At 39.6% G+C, this 15,261-nt stretch overlaps 1 protein-coding gene across 1 annotated transcript; it reads right to left on the minus strand.

Annotated features, from left to right (window-relative positions):
• Positions 1-394: 394 nt before the first annotated feature.
• acad9 (acyl-CoA dehydrogenase family, member 9) lies at positions 395-14,859 on the minus strand. The gene is made up of 18 exons (XM_086198423.1): positions 14,617-14,859; positions 12,953-13,046; positions 11,543-11,644; positions 9,945-10,051; positions 9,702-9,802; positions 7,130-7,208; positions 6,870-7,041; positions 6,710-6,783; positions 6,540-6,615; positions 6,383-6,453; positions 6,176-6,295; positions 5,961-6,089; positions 4,325-4,404; positions 2,978-3,104; positions 2,794-2,871; positions 1,884-2,012; positions 806-878; positions 395-535 (listed from the first exon to the last, which is right to left on the minus strand). Exons 1-18 carry the CDS (start codon positions 14,788-14,790, stop codon positions 435-437), a joined length of 1,887 nt encoding a protein of 628 aa, XP_086054549.1. The 5' UTR covers positions 14,791-14,859; the 3' UTR covers positions 395-434.
• Between the last annotated feature and the right edge of the window lie 402 nt (positions 14,860-15,261).

Raw genomic sequence — 15,261 nt, forward strand, 5'->3', positions numbered from 1 at the left:
TTCCGGGACAAGAATTTGTGGGGAGAAAATAAAAGTCATTGGCTGTTGAAGACATTTTAAGTCAGGAATTTGGATGAGTTACAGTTTTTGATTAAATTGGTGATTTATTATGTTTGTGAGAAGTTATTACAATTTTGAAAACAGGAGATTTTCACCTTCCCACAAACTTCATTGTTATGTTTGCAGGAAATGAGGTATGATGTTTGTGGTAGGCAAGTTTTATTTCATTTGTGGGATTTTTCATTAAAAGTTGCAGTTTTGTATTCTGTTTGAGGTTTATTACATTTGTGGTATGTTATTAAGTATACAGGTGCTGGACCTCCATCAATCAAAAGTTCAAACCCTTTTAAAAATGAACTGCTTTCCCACTAATGCAAGAAAAGAGGCAGAAGTCTGAAATTGAACGTGACTGTATTGTGGTGACAAGGGAAAGCTTAGAATGTTCTCTCGAGAGGGTGTGTGCAGATATAGGCCCTGTTCTCCAAAACCTCACAGGCAATTTTCTTGATGCTGGCATCATTGTTCTCAGGAGAGTCTGAAACAGATGGAGAAGGCCATTACACGCAAGCTGTGTTCAGTTGATATACACTAGACTCAATAGTCTCATCTATCCGGATCATGTTTGACGAGAACTCTGGATTATATGAAGGCCATTTCAAAACTGCACACGGTGAAAATCAAAAGCAGGGGTGTGGGGGGTAGGGTTTTTTCTTTGGGAAATTCTGCAACAGATGCAAGTCCTTTGTGCTGGGGAAAAAAAATCTGGAACATGGCTGTTTTCAATTACCTTTTTGTGTTAACTTACTTTTTTGCAACTGAATCATCATGTAATTGTTCTTGAAGAAAGCCTCACTGCAAAAGGTGTTTGTGAGCAGCACCTAAAACGATGAACGCATGAAACATGATGCAGGCAGCAGTTAAGTCACAATTGCAATCAAACAACCCAACACAACTGAATCCAATTGTTGGTTCTGTTTTCAACTGAAAACACTACTAGAAACATTCCAGGAGTTCATAGTTCCTTGGCTTGTCCTTTTGCTTCTACATGAGCAGGATTCAAATAGCTCCAACAGACAACCCAACATGATCAAAGTTCAGTGATTGAAGCCACATTTGCTTTGAAAAGAATTCAAAATGTGGTCAGAACCTGAGGCAATCCATTTGAAATCAACCAGTGATGGAATGGATTGCTCCATTTGGCATGTTTTACATAAAACATAAAAGGTGGCTGACAGGTGAGCCTGAGGTTATGTTGGAGAGTAAGAGGAAGAGCTCATGAAAGACCAGGAGTCACACTTGTCCTCAAGAGCACTGACAGAAATGAAGGGGAGCTATGTGTTACAATAACATTTTAAATGGCTTTGTCGTGAGGTGCTGATCACTGACTTCCTACTTGAAAAAGGGTGAAAAAGTGTCACACTCTCTGGCTGCATATGCAATATTCTTTAATGCAGATTATGGTTCGGCCCTCTGGCCTTTTTCAAGATCAATGATGGAAAGATACAAAAGCCAAATTCCAATCTCCACCCTCACAGAGTCGCAGATATGGAGGCACATATCGGCAGAATCCACGAAAGCTTGAGGGATGTCCCAATGATTGGTTTATGATTTTGTAAAATTTGTCGTGAAACACTTACTCTTTGGCGTTGGACTGAACAAATTTAAAATTGGAATATAATTTGTCAGAGTAACATGACAGCTCTGTCCTATTCCTATTCATACCATTTTGAGTCCAACACCCTTACCTGGTGTCATCAATCAAGTCTGTGAAGGTGGAGATTGGGATTGGGCCACATAATATTTCGTAAAAGGCCCACAGTGGGAGGAAAGCATTTCAATTCTTTATTCTGCCAGGTGAGAGGATTTCGTGTATAAATACACACCTCGTGATCATGATTCCTGATGCCAATGCTAATGGAACGACTGGCTCGGGACAAGACAGCTGTCATTGCATAGAGGTTAATCAGCACATCTGCGACTCTTTTCAGGACGAGCTGTTCATCAACGATTGTCTGACAAAACCAAAATAGAAAAAGGGGACACTTACTCAGCCAACAGTTCTAACCTAAGGAATGAAGTGTGTGTCTGGAGTTCAGCTGGAAACTCATGCATGCACACACATACACGCACGCACGCACACACATATATAATCAAAATATATTCAATCTTTTGCTCTTCAACAAGGAAAGCTTAAGACAGGAAGTACCCTTCCATTCTACATGAAGAACACTGATGGTTGTTTTAAAGATGTGGAATAAAGCTGATATGAATTGAGCCTTACTTTTTAATGATACCTCCAGTTTCTGTAACCTGGGCCCCATCCTTTTGGATTTAAATTAATAATGGGGCCAAATTGATTGACTAGTACACAAGCTTGACATGGCTGCAAGAGGGCATTTTTCTGGGGTTTTGCTTCTCAAATAGTTGTTTTACTGTCCCAATGTTATGTTTAAAGCATTTCGGATAAAAGAAGTGAAGTATCATGATCATGAAAATTTAGGTCATTATTTACTTGTGTGGAGGCAATCTAAAATGAAAGGATTAAGGTTTCCATTTTGTCTTGTTGAAAGCTACAGTGGGATTAAAATGGAAAGACTGGAAAAACTGACTTGTTTCCTCCAGGTTATACCTGCTGTGGGGGAGGAGTATAGCATACACTGCACCTCAGAAACACTCATCTTTTCTGTCTGTAGAGACAACTTGTACAATCAGCACATGGTCAAAACAAAGAAACACTTCAGCAGGAGAATGTTTTTTTTCCTCCCCAGAATGTAAAATATATCAATATATCACCTTCCCGTATCTGTACAGTAGGCTCTCCACTGTTGATCCAAACAGATGTACATTCTGTTCAAACTTCTTTGCACTTTCCTGTAAACAGAAATTTACTCAGCCTCTTGAAAGCAAGACTTACATACATACTGAACCATAGGCCAGCAGAAAACGTGTCCTTTAAGAGTTAAGATAAGGGTCTTACTGTCAAACTGGGATGAACCACTCCGTCTTTCCCTGTCAGACCAAGGTCCACTGAAGCTCCCAGTGAGCTCCTCAGTTTCTTGCCGATCATGCTCAGAGCCATACCAATGTTTCCTTTCTTCATGTCCCTAGAGCCATAGCGGAGAGACACCAGTAACACCAACGATGTAATTCTTTATGATACTGTCCAAAAATCTGAGTCCAAATACAGTGGTGTGCAAAACTGGAAACAGAGCAAATGCAAATAGCCTGCAAAGCAATGAAGTAGTGGCAACAACACAACATTTCTGCATATCATTCACACAGAATAAAATCAGTTATGCTAACAACCTGGCCCAATAGTTACACTATATAATATATAAAATAGTTCAGAATCATTATAACTGAAGTGACATCTTTGACCTCTGATGCACAGATAAGACAAGATCAACACACACTTTGAAGCTGTGCTCAGTGAGATGGTTGATGAACCAAGAATGATCTGACTGAGCAAGTAGAATAATTAAATTAATAAATAAATCACAAATAAGTAATAAACATCAAAAATCCATCCATTTTAAATAACATAAATTAGTGTATCAACAATGAACTCATAGGCATTTAGCAGCTTAATAGCAAGGTATTTCCCTCAACAACCTGAACTACAGAATTTGAGTACAGCTATGGATGTAACGACTTTTTAAAGAATTATCATAATGAAATAAGTAAAGCACAGCTATTTTCCACTTTACAGAACAGAGCAAAAACACAAATAGATGGAGACTGTAGACCCTAGGTCTCCTGGATCAGTGCAATATGTAGGCAATGTCGTAAAGATGTCATGAACATGTTATTAAACATGTCATGAACATGTTGTTCCACTTGTTGCGATGTTTGGCCCTGAAATGGAATCATATCACTGTAATTCCAAACTAAGACCCCATTTACAGAAATGCATTTTTAGATTGGATTACATTGATAGTGCTTAACCACATGAAAGTACATGTGTAAATGAAACCATGATTCAATTGCAAAACCAGCACCAAGGTGATCAGGGATGGACTGTAACCACAAACGCATTTGAGTCTTCAATCCAACAACAAAAACGATGTGGTCGGAAATATGGCAACATGCAAGCGTGTTTCTTTACTGGAACACAACAGTTGTAGTTTTCAATAAAATAAAATCAAAAAATTGACAGTGAATACACAGGTGTGACAACTTCATCAGAACCCATCTCTGGTGCTGTAAGATATACTTAGTTCTTTAAGAGTAGCACAGTGTCTATGAAGTAGAGGTGCCTCTATACGCCAACACATCAATCCTGAATGTGAATCAAAGCCCGCTTTCTCAGTTGAAATGTCCTTACTTGATTCTCCCTGTGAGGATTTTGCCAGCGTATTGCATTCCTGTGAGGGCGATGTACATCCTCAGAATTTCATTTGTACCCTGAAAGCAGATGGGAGAATCTATAACTTGTGTATGTCATATTTACTACCCTAGCTCATATGATAGGGCAGTAATACAGTAATACTGTATGTCGTATTTAAAAACAGCAACAGTCTCAGTTTCATTATTGTTATTACTATGACTTCATTAAGTAGATGATATGATGTCTTATGCTGCAGCATGTTGATTTCTTTTGTTTTTTTTAGGTAGAAATATGGAGCAACCTCCTTCCCAGTCATCGATACAGTCTGGACCACTCAAATTGTGCAGAGATTACACTTAGTAGAACAGTGTCATGTTTATCTGTTCCTGTGACTTGTGTTGAACAACACATTCATTAACTTACACATCTAAACTTAACTGAAGGCAATACCGTCATTGAGAGAGAGAGAGAGAGAGAGACAGAGCGAGAGAGAGATAGAGAATGTGATGGTTAAGATAGTTTGAGTTTTAACAAGAGAGTGAGCGACTGACCAATAGTATATTATGTATAGGAAGTCTGACCTTAACAACCAATGAGGGAGAAATCAGAGCAACACACTCTGAGTCTACGTCATCATCTAAATTATTCTAAGTCAAAGGAGCCACCTGGTGGCAGCCTACTGAACGACTCATCTTGAGCACCATTAATGCACACACTCTAGTGGACTAATTTTTCCACCATGACAAGGGTTGCTCGCGTTGTCACACACATAAACTCTTAGCTCATTCCTTATAAGAATTATATCTGTTGTACACAATATGATGTTTCAGATTTTATACCCCAGTATAAGTCAAAGTACCTTCATCTCAATTTGTATCTTAATATGAACGGTGGCTAGAGAAGAAAATTGGGACATCTGGAATATCATAGACCAGCAATGTGATGAATCAATGCCAGCAGGGTTTGTGAAATTGAGATGAGAAGACTAGATAAAAAATCCAATCCAAATTAGACTATAAACTAAACATATCTTGCTATAAAGGAGGGCAGGAAGTCGGATGGGAACTGGACAACTTTCACTGTGGAATGATTAAAATTTTGACTTTTTTTTTTCATTCTCCAGTCGGACATACAGGCCCTTTACAGTCATGTTGAAGCGGTATAATACTGATGATCATGTGATTGAGATTACATGTTTTATATTACACATCTTCATTAGAACACAAAGATGTCTCTTTAGCAGTAATGGTAAGGTCGAAAATGAGCTATAACACCAAAACAAGGTGACTAATCTTCCATACCTTCACAGCAATGCTGCAGGAGTGTGTTGATTACATAGACCTCTTCTTATGACAAATACATTTGTTGTATTGGTACATTTTTTAAATATCACATTCATTTATCAATTCACAGCATTTTAAGCTGGTCAGTTGACAATAAAAAAAGAAACAACACTACATATCTTACCAGCATTTGGTTGATGCCCTGCCACTCAGTACAACCCAGTACAGTTTAGCAGCAGCAAATGTTACACCCACCTATATGCCCTTCAAATATATCACTACCTCCTTCAAACAAAGAAATGAGATCATTAGAATCCTGATGAAAGGGGGTGGGGGTGGGTGGTGGGTACCTCAAAGATAGGCAGGATGCGACAGTCTCGGACATAGCGTTCGTAGGGGTAGTTTTTGGTATAACCCAGACCGCCAAGGACCTGGAGAGCCTCACTCACACAAATCCAGCCTCCCTCTGAGCTGAACACCTGCACAGCACATACACGTTATGCGCCATGAGACATTTTTGTTTTGTTTCGATTCTATACAAAGTTTAAGGAAAACTGTATCTCACCTTGACCATAGCAGCTTCGAGAGAACAGTCTGGAAGGCCAGGTCTGTCCATCATTCCTGCAGTCAAGTACGCCATGCTCTCCATCACAAAGGCATTAAGGGCCATGATAGCAAACTTCTCCTACAGTAACAAGGCAACATAAACCTCACTGGTGAGCAGACTAAGAGGTATGGCACTGGACTCCCATGGAGAGAAAGTGAGCCGTACCTGAATCATACCAAATTCACTCAGCCTTTTGTTAAACTGCTTCCTGGTTGCAGCATACTCTGATGTCAGTTCTACACAGAGCAAGACAGAGATAATGTCAAACCAAAGAGATGCCATTGCTCTTATTAAATTATCTCTTATGCCCTGCAGACTTTACCAATCAGTTTTTTAATCATTCCAGCTGAAGAACTTCCCATACTGAACCTCCCTGAGTTGAGGATGTTCATGGCAACCTGTGCAACAGAGAAAGTTTCTGGTGTAAAAATATACACAAGCTTAAAAAGACACTTGAGTGTTGTGGTTTATGTTGAGGTCAGGTAAAGTTACCTTGAATCCACCACCTAGTTCTCCGATGAGATTCTCCAATGGCACTGGGACATTGTCAAAGGACACTTCACAAGCTGCAAAAGTCCAAAGCTCAATTACAAAAGAAATTCAAAGGTAAAAATTCTACCAAGACCACTACCGAGAGCTTGTTCTGGCTTACTGTTGGAGCCACGAATACCCAGTTTGTCCTCAGGCTTGCCACTGGTGATGCCCCCAAAAGCCCTTTCCACGATAAAAGCGGAGATTTTATCTTTCTTCATGCCATTGTCATCCACCTCTGTCCTTGCAAACACTGTCATAACATCTGCCATCGCCCCATTTGAGATCCAAATCTAATTGACAAACAGTGGAACTTCAGAAATAATGTGATGGAACTTTACACTGACAAGTTGAGATATATAGGAATTTGAATCCTCTCACCTTGGAGCCGTTGATCAGGTAATGTGTCCCATCCTCAGACAGAGTGGCTCGGGTCTGAATGGAGGCTGCATCACTTCCACTGACATGGTCAAAAATGGGTGTGGGAGGCATAGAGATGAATTAAGACCAAAAATGGTATTCAGACAGGTTGGTGTCCCCAAAATGGTGCAATTGGACAGGTCAAACATTGCCAACTCATATCCTGCCAACTACATATCCAAACTTCATGTACTGTATAATCCCCATTTAATGATGAGAAATCTCTCATCATTAAATGGGGATTATACATGGAGATTTTTCACACAGAAGTATATTGTACAACATGAATTAGCACAAAATGAATCTAGACTCCCATGAAGAGGACACAAATGTCATCAGTTCTTTCCCCAACTCAATCTGCAACCAACGGCTTTTCTGTGACTCAAAAAATCTGCTTACCAAGATCCTCTAGTGTAAGCAGGATAGAGTAGCGTTGCATCCAAGTCTGAAGCCAAAGTAGTGATACAATACTAATGATGGCGTAGGTTCAAAACTAGCGAACCAATTAGCGTAAACTCCTGTGCATGTTTATCAATGTATTGATTCCATCCATTTTACAAGGCAGTCTTTATATTAATGAAATCATGGAATCAATGAATTCTCCTGTGACACATCGATAGTTGTACAATTAAATATATATCCATATATTTTTTTATTCTCACATAAAAACATTTTCCTTTCACAAGCATATACATTCACTCTCCTACACGCATATTCTTACATCACATCCATATAGTTTCTGCACAAATGTATACATTTTAATCTTCAACACATATATGTATTTTTTAGTTCTTCCTAACATATATTCTCACACTCATGCTTATGTATTCTTAACTCTCATATACATACATTCTTTAAATCTACATAAATGTATGTTCATTCGCACAAGTATAAATATTCACCATTTTCTCACACACATCTATACCACATACATATCTATATAAATATATTGTAAGACATGGGAAATACCTCCTTAAACAGGGAATCACTCTCAAACTAGGAAAGACTCGCACAGCTTGGTCCTAACCTGGGATTGAATAGCACAATTCAACAATGATCCTGTTCAAAGTCATCCTGTTAGCTACGGGGCCTGTATGAGAGACTCACAAGTTGCTGGCCCACCTGCTCTGAAAAGATGTCTCATTTCAGATGTTGTGTTGTCAACAACATTGGGTTCAGATGAGCATATCCATCAATAAAGATGATATAGTACCAATAGCTATAAAATATCCCTTAAAAATCCAATGGCTTGCTGTAGTGCTTGCATTTCATCTCTGCCCATACAGATCATGACTTAAACCTAACTTTGCTTGAGGTTCTCATCCAACCACAGCGCAATAAATGCACTGCCCTCCATTTCTACTTAACCCCTTCCGTTTCCTATATACTTTCTCACAGATACTTATGTTCTTCTCTGGCTTACATGTATTTTCTTCAGAAATGTATTCATTCATTTTCTTCTTATATGATTTAAAATGTTGCCCGTGTGGGCAGAGATTAAAAAAAAAAAGAACATTTGCATGTAAATGTATGAATATTAGAGAAAAATATATTTTCATGTGTGTTAAAATTTTATAAATATGAGTGTGAGAATTGTGTTGGTGTGAGTTAAAATATATGAATATAAAAGTACAATGTATGAATTAAAAAAATCTGTAATTATGAAGGTTAGTATGCAAAAGTGAAAATATATGTATGTGAAAGAACATGCATGTATGCGAGGGGACCAGAATGAATAATGTCTTACATAGCCCTTCATACAAAACTTCTCTCTAAGAATTGTCACATTTCAGTCCCAGATCTCTTGCCAAATGCATCTAGCTTTCCTCCCTGCTTCTTTGACTCTCTCAAGTCCTTCAGTTTGCTGTCCCCCCAGATTGTGTTGCCACCACCATGAATCTCACCGCCACTCAATCATACATTTGTTTGGAAGAAAAGGGCACAGGGCATCTCAACTTGTACCACCAGTAAATCTAGATTACAAGCTTGAAGAAAGGAAGTAGCGCTCATATCTTTAATGAAGAATTACTTCTGTTGTGTCATCAACAATAAAAAACAAAAACAAAAACAAAAAACAAAAACCCAAACACCAAAACAACAACAAAAAATTGTTTGTAATAATTGGGCTGTTTTTTAAGCCTCTCTCCACACCTGTGGGTGGGAACAAAATGCAAACTGACAGTTCCATGGAGAGAGTTCAGTCAGTCAGTTGGTACACCAAAGGGCTGTTTTCCCTCACTGTATTGTAGTTACACCAACAAATAGTAATGCCTTGTAATACATACTGTATATAAACCCTGTAACTGTGAGCCAGCAGGAACAGGATCTTGGGATATTTTCAATCTTTCTTCTGGTTACAAATCCTTGTCTTTATAGTGAGATGGATCATCTCTTGTGATCAGACCCCCAGTCCTCCTCTTCACTTGTTTCCTAATTGAATTTGCTAAACCTGAACACATTGTTTATGCATTCCACAGCACACTGAACTGCCCACATTCTAAATATGCACAGCAGATGTGAATAAGGTTTTTACCTTCCAGGCTCCGTCAGACAAAAAGCTGCTATGTGTTCTCCTGAGGCTAGTTTAGGCAGATATTTCTGCTTCTGGGCTTCATTCCCTGCTATCAGAATCCCCTAAAACATCAAACACAGGAAAGATACTCAAGGTTTCATTGTCATTAGCTTAAACAAAGGATTAACTTTTACTCCTGTTCTCTAAATAACAGATACACTAATGACAAGCCAAATAAGTTTCCCTCTGGTATCATGGTTTTACCTTCAGTCCAATAGCTTGATGTGCTGCCAGGGTTACAGCAATAGAACCGTCTAACGAGATGATCTCTGCCAGTCGTGCATACATGGTGTTGGACAGTCCCAGACCACCTGACATGAAAGCATACAGATACTCCTTTACTCTCTTTGAACTTTTAAGGAGTAGTTTCATCATTATCAACTTCTTACATCTGTGAACCAGGTGAAGTGATTGGAATATTTGTAATAATTTAAGAAATATTTCCAGACTTAAGATTTGATGGTTCTACAATAGTTGTGGTATAGTTTTGTTTACCGATACCAAAGAAAGGGAAAAGGGTTAGCGTAAGAAAAATATTAAAATCCATCCATCCATCCATCCATTTTTTTCCGTTTATCCTGTTACGAGTCGTGGGGGGGCTGGAGCCTATCCCAGCGGCTTTTGGGCGAGAGGCGGGATTCACCCTGGACAGGTCGCCAGTCCATCACAGGGCCAACACACATACCCTTTTCACACTGAAAAACGTGTGTCAACGTGGGTTTTTGGACCCGCGTTTGCTCGGCATTAGGGTGCATTCAGGATTCCAGAAGACCCGGGTCTGAACTCCCACTGTGGGGCTGCGTGCCCGTGTTTTTCTCTCTCGTACGTCATTGCACTGACAACGTCATCATTACACATAAACGTGTGCCGGAACACTGAGAGGTAAACAAACAACATGGACGTTGTTGAGTCGAACGTTAGTATTGTCGTTGCGTGCATTGCAATGTTGTCTCTTTTGCAAAGTATATAAACCAGGCGCGTATTGGAAAATGTCTGAGGGCTAATGCAGCGAAGGAGGACAGAGTTTTTGGCTCGTCTGGAAGGGAGCCAAAGAAGCTACAGGTGAAGCCTGACAGGCGGCACAGTGACAAAATCAGGATGCAACAGGAAGGTCGCTAAACCTGAGACGACGCGGGTTGCCTTTTTCACACTGCAGGCGTGTTGACCCGCATTTTTGGTGCAGTGTGAAAGGGGCTATACAGACAGACAACCATTCACACTCACATTCATACCTACAATCAATTTAGAGTATCAATCAGCCTAGTCCCCATTTGCATGTCTTTGGACTGTTGGAGGAAGCTGGAGTACCCGGAGAGAACCCACGCAGGCAAGGGGGGAACATGGAAACTCCACACAGAAAGATCCTGTGCCCGAGCCGGGACTCAAACCTTCAGAACCTTCTTGCTCTGAGGCGACAGTGCTAACCATTGCATTTATCTTCAAATCCACTCAATATCATGCTTGAACTCCTTAATTAGTGGCAGGAAACTGTCTTGCACAGTTGTACAATACAAATAATAATGTATTTGTTTTTTTTTTAAACAAATTTCTATTATTCAATTTTCCCTGAAATTATTTTGTAACCGACCAGCAGTGATGCACAAAGCTTCCAATTTTATTTAACTAGCTAATAAATTCTTCCCACATCATAATGGTCCTCCACAGTGACCAAACCCTTTTTAATTTAACAGTATCGTGAACTGGTGGACACCACTAGTGTTTCTGAGAACAGGCCGATTAAATGAATCCTTCCCTGTGTGTTCTGATAAGAATCTGATTAGTTCACCTCACAATCGTCTTACCATACTCTTCAGGAATCTGGATTCCAAACAGGCCGAGCTCTTTCAACCCATTCAAAGTTTCTGGGGGGATTCTGGCCTCTTGGTCAATCTTTGCCGAGTCAACTATAATCACAAAGGTAAGGCTGTCATCAATAAAACTCAATAGATAGAAAGTCACTCATACACTCAACTCAACCCTGGTGGCTTTACTTCCTTGATGTTTGGAAAATCTCATTGAAAAGTTTCACAGACATACAGTATGTTTTCTTTCTTGTTAGGTTTTTTTTAAATTCAGCGTGATTGATGATGACACTGAACCAACCATACTTTCAATGAAGTATAAGTAAATGAAACCACAAATAAAAAACATTTCTTCTACATATTTTCCTGCTTACATCTCATTCTAAGACACAGACATGTCCATCAGTAGTTAACATACTGTATATGTTACATAGGTTTGGAGTCATGGAGAAGGTAGTGTCCAGAGAAGTAGGTAAGACAGGTATTGGCAGGACAAAAAGATGCCTGGAGTAATTTAGAAATGGTGTCATCACGTAGACAGAGCATGCTCTGTTTTGGCTGGTTGCAGTACTGTCTGCAGACTCAAGTTGTCAAAGGTCAGTTACTAGTTTGCAAAGTCAAAATAGATGCAACAGTGGGTGAAGCAGTACAGAGTTGACTTTGAACTACATTAGCTACTAAATGCAATAATGAGAAATACATTTTTAAAAATCCTAATTTTTTACGAGAATGACATTACGATGCCATGACGACAAGCCAACAGCTTTTAAAGTGCAGATCAGTTTGCCGACAGAAAATTTAATATAGCGTCTCACACATTTCCTGTCTGTTAGCATGTTCTCGTCCTGTTTAACACAATAAGCAAAGCCCTTAATATTACACAAGAACCCAGCCCCTCGATGGTTATCTTTGGGGTACCCTTATACCAGTCAGCCTCTTAAAGAAATATTCAGATATTACTGCTTTTGTGTCACTTATTGTCTGCATATACACTTGGTTACAATGGAGAAGTCGCACTCCTCCTTCTACCAAATCCTGGATGACTGACTGATTGGGGGGTTGAGCTACAATTCTACAATTTCATATAGCAGACGCTTTTGTCCAAAGTGACGTACAACACAAGCAAGAATTCAGACTTAAGGAAAAACCCATAGGAAGCGCAAAAGTGCCTCAGTTGTGATTTGGTCACAGGTATTGCCATCTAGTGGCAGAAGAAGTGTCACCCCCCCCTCCCTTTTTTTTTTTTTTTTGACAAACATACAACTTCACACAACACAGTTAGTGCTACATAATCACTAAGTGCTGGGTCTTGGACCCTCTGACTCTGAGCTGTCAAAAGTTCCAAAAGGTTTCAGGGACATCAACACAATATTAGAATTGAGGTTTTCTTGCAGTCAGACAGCCATTCACCTTCTTCACTAAAGAATTTCTCAACCGGTGCAACAAGCTGCTTGATCTCGTCCAGTTCTTCATTTCCAATTTCGGGGTAAGGGAAGACATCAGCCTGGAGGAGAGACAAACATTTATAGCTGGTAAGTCATGTTGAAGTGCTCCTCTGATGCTGGATAATAACTGGACACACTGACAAGGTTTCCAGGGATGCTCTTTAGTTCTTGCTAGATAAAACAAAGCACTCTTACTCCCATCAAAATATTTAAAAGGAGACAACCTGAACCTGACGGGTGTTTTAGGGGGGCCTTCTCCAGCTGTGCAGGAAGAATTACAATTGCTTTTTAAAAAAATGTATTCTACTTCTCTCAGCTGTAGGTTTGGCATGAATATCAAATTCAATGCAGCCCATAAGTTTGGAGCAAAACCAGACCATGGTCTGTGGTGGTGCAGGCCAGCGTTTTCAATGGGACATTGGCTGAATTTTTCTTCACTAAGTTTATTTTAGTTAGCAGCCTAGCCCAGCCTCACAGACATAAGAGACAATGTAGAATTCAGCTGTATTAAAATCATGTGTGAATATAAAAATGTACTATCCACCCAACGGAGAAGGCAGTTTCAGGTTTCTAAGTAGATCTCAAATCCTAGGATCCTAAAGATATTCAGCATGTGGAGAATTAAACCAGTTTGAGTGTGGGAAATAGCTCGATGATATCCAATAAGAGTTAAGAAATAGGGCAGGTGGTGTAATGTTGGGAGGCAAAAAGGGCAGTTTAACAGTAACTTACACCAGAAGAGTTGAGAGGTCTGTTTCTGACAGACACAAGTCCACTGTGGGAGAGTGTAGCCAGCGGACAGATGTTTTCAAACTCCTCCACTGTTTTCTGCTGCTGAAGAAGTTACTCTCATAATGACTGGGTGACATGTTAATCGCACCGCAGTAGAGTCAGACAGGGAGGGAGAGACCTAAAGATCCTAACCAGCAGAACTGATCCAGAACCAAGTGAGCAATAATTATATAGTTTTTTAACAAGGTGAAATATTAACATTAACTTGATATTTAAAATGTAAACCAGTTCTCAAGGTCAAATGCTGAAATGATGAACGAGGTCAAACCAGGCCAAAGAGTTTGTGTGAGAGGGCTCACAGAGCGGCAACCTTCACTGACAGAGAACACATTTTCAGTCAGTTTTTGATTCGTGAGCCTTCATCAAGAACCTTGGGATGGGTCATGACCTTGTTTTGTTTGTTGCTTTTGTGATTGTTGGTAAAGCAATTTACAAGAAATAAAACAATGACAGAACAGAGAAGAGGCAAGGGGGGAAGAACACAATTTCAAAACAAAATCAGATCCCAATAATTATGAATAGAGTACAAAAGAGTACAGGTAGTTTGATGGCTTTTCCACTTCCTGAATTTTTAATTGCTACCATGCAAAACCTGAATTTCCAAAAATTAAGAAAACTGATTTCTGAAAAGACAATTCCTTTATTACCCCCAACAGTGATAAATGAATTTTTATGAACCTGAATCTGAAAAATTTGGATATATGAACATGGTATTTTGCAAGTAACTAGATTAAATTCTTAATAACGAACCGCTTTTCTTGGTTACAGCCGTGGAAAAAAAACAACATGTTTTCAAAGGAAAGAGCAAAAAGTGTATTAATAAATTGGGGTCTTTACCTTGTTGACCTGACCAAGGAACAGGTCCTTTCCGTACCCAAGTCGTTTCGGGTGAGTTTGAAAGGACCTGAGCTGCCACAGCTCTTTCCCAGCACGCCTCACATTGGAGGCTGGCAGCTGCCTTCCGACAGGAGCTGATTTGGACAAAAGTTTTATAAATCTACCAACAATCATCCTTCGTCTATCTGCCCCTGACCGATTGTATACAACAACAAGCCAACGACTTTTCACCCGCTTCTGTCGCGTAATGATGGCGTCATTGTCCTGTTAGATAAGACATTCGAAGACCGTCGTAAAACACAGTTTCCAGTAGAATGAATTCTACGTAAGTGCTTCCCAATAAGGACGATATGCCCGACACATTTAAATAATGAGGGTGTTTATAAACTTAATCAAATGTTCTACAGAATATTGTGTAGATCTATTGCAAACGTTAGGCATGACATTTAGTCCCCATTTTAATGAGGATGCCAATATTTATTGGGTTCTTCCCTGACCCAAGCTACATCTCCCCACCAAGCTCATTTTGGTGGTTTTACAAAAATACTGAGAGCCCACCATAACATTATGTTGTATTGTACCACTGCAAAGCATGAAGTATAGGCTGCTGAATGGTCACTGCTGATAACTTGTATATTATATCAC

Source organism: Aulostomus chinensis, chromosome 3 (genome assembly GCF_037954235.1).
Source record: "Aulostomus chinensis isolate RoL2024-O1b breed Wild chromosome 3, RoL_Achi_v1.0, whole genome shotgun sequence".
Taxonomy (NCBI): Eukaryota; Metazoa; Chordata; class Actinopteri; order Syngnathiformes; family Aulostomidae; genus Aulostomus; species Aulostomus chinensis.

Excerpts from the sequence above, each read along its gene's own strand:
- acad9 (XM_086198423.1), bottom strand. The coding sequence starts at position 14,790 with ATGATTGTTGGTAGATTTATAAAACTTTTGTCCAAATCAGCTCCTGTC. Across the intron at positions 11,645-12,952 it reads GAAATTCTTTAGTGAAGAAG|TTGACTCGGCAAAGATTGAC; the intron begins GTGAATGGCTGT and ends TTGTGATTATAG. Across the intron at positions 6,616-6,709 it reads AACTAGGTGGTGGATTCAAG|GTTGCCATGAACATCCTCAA; the intron begins GTAACTTTACCT and ends TCTGTTGCACAG.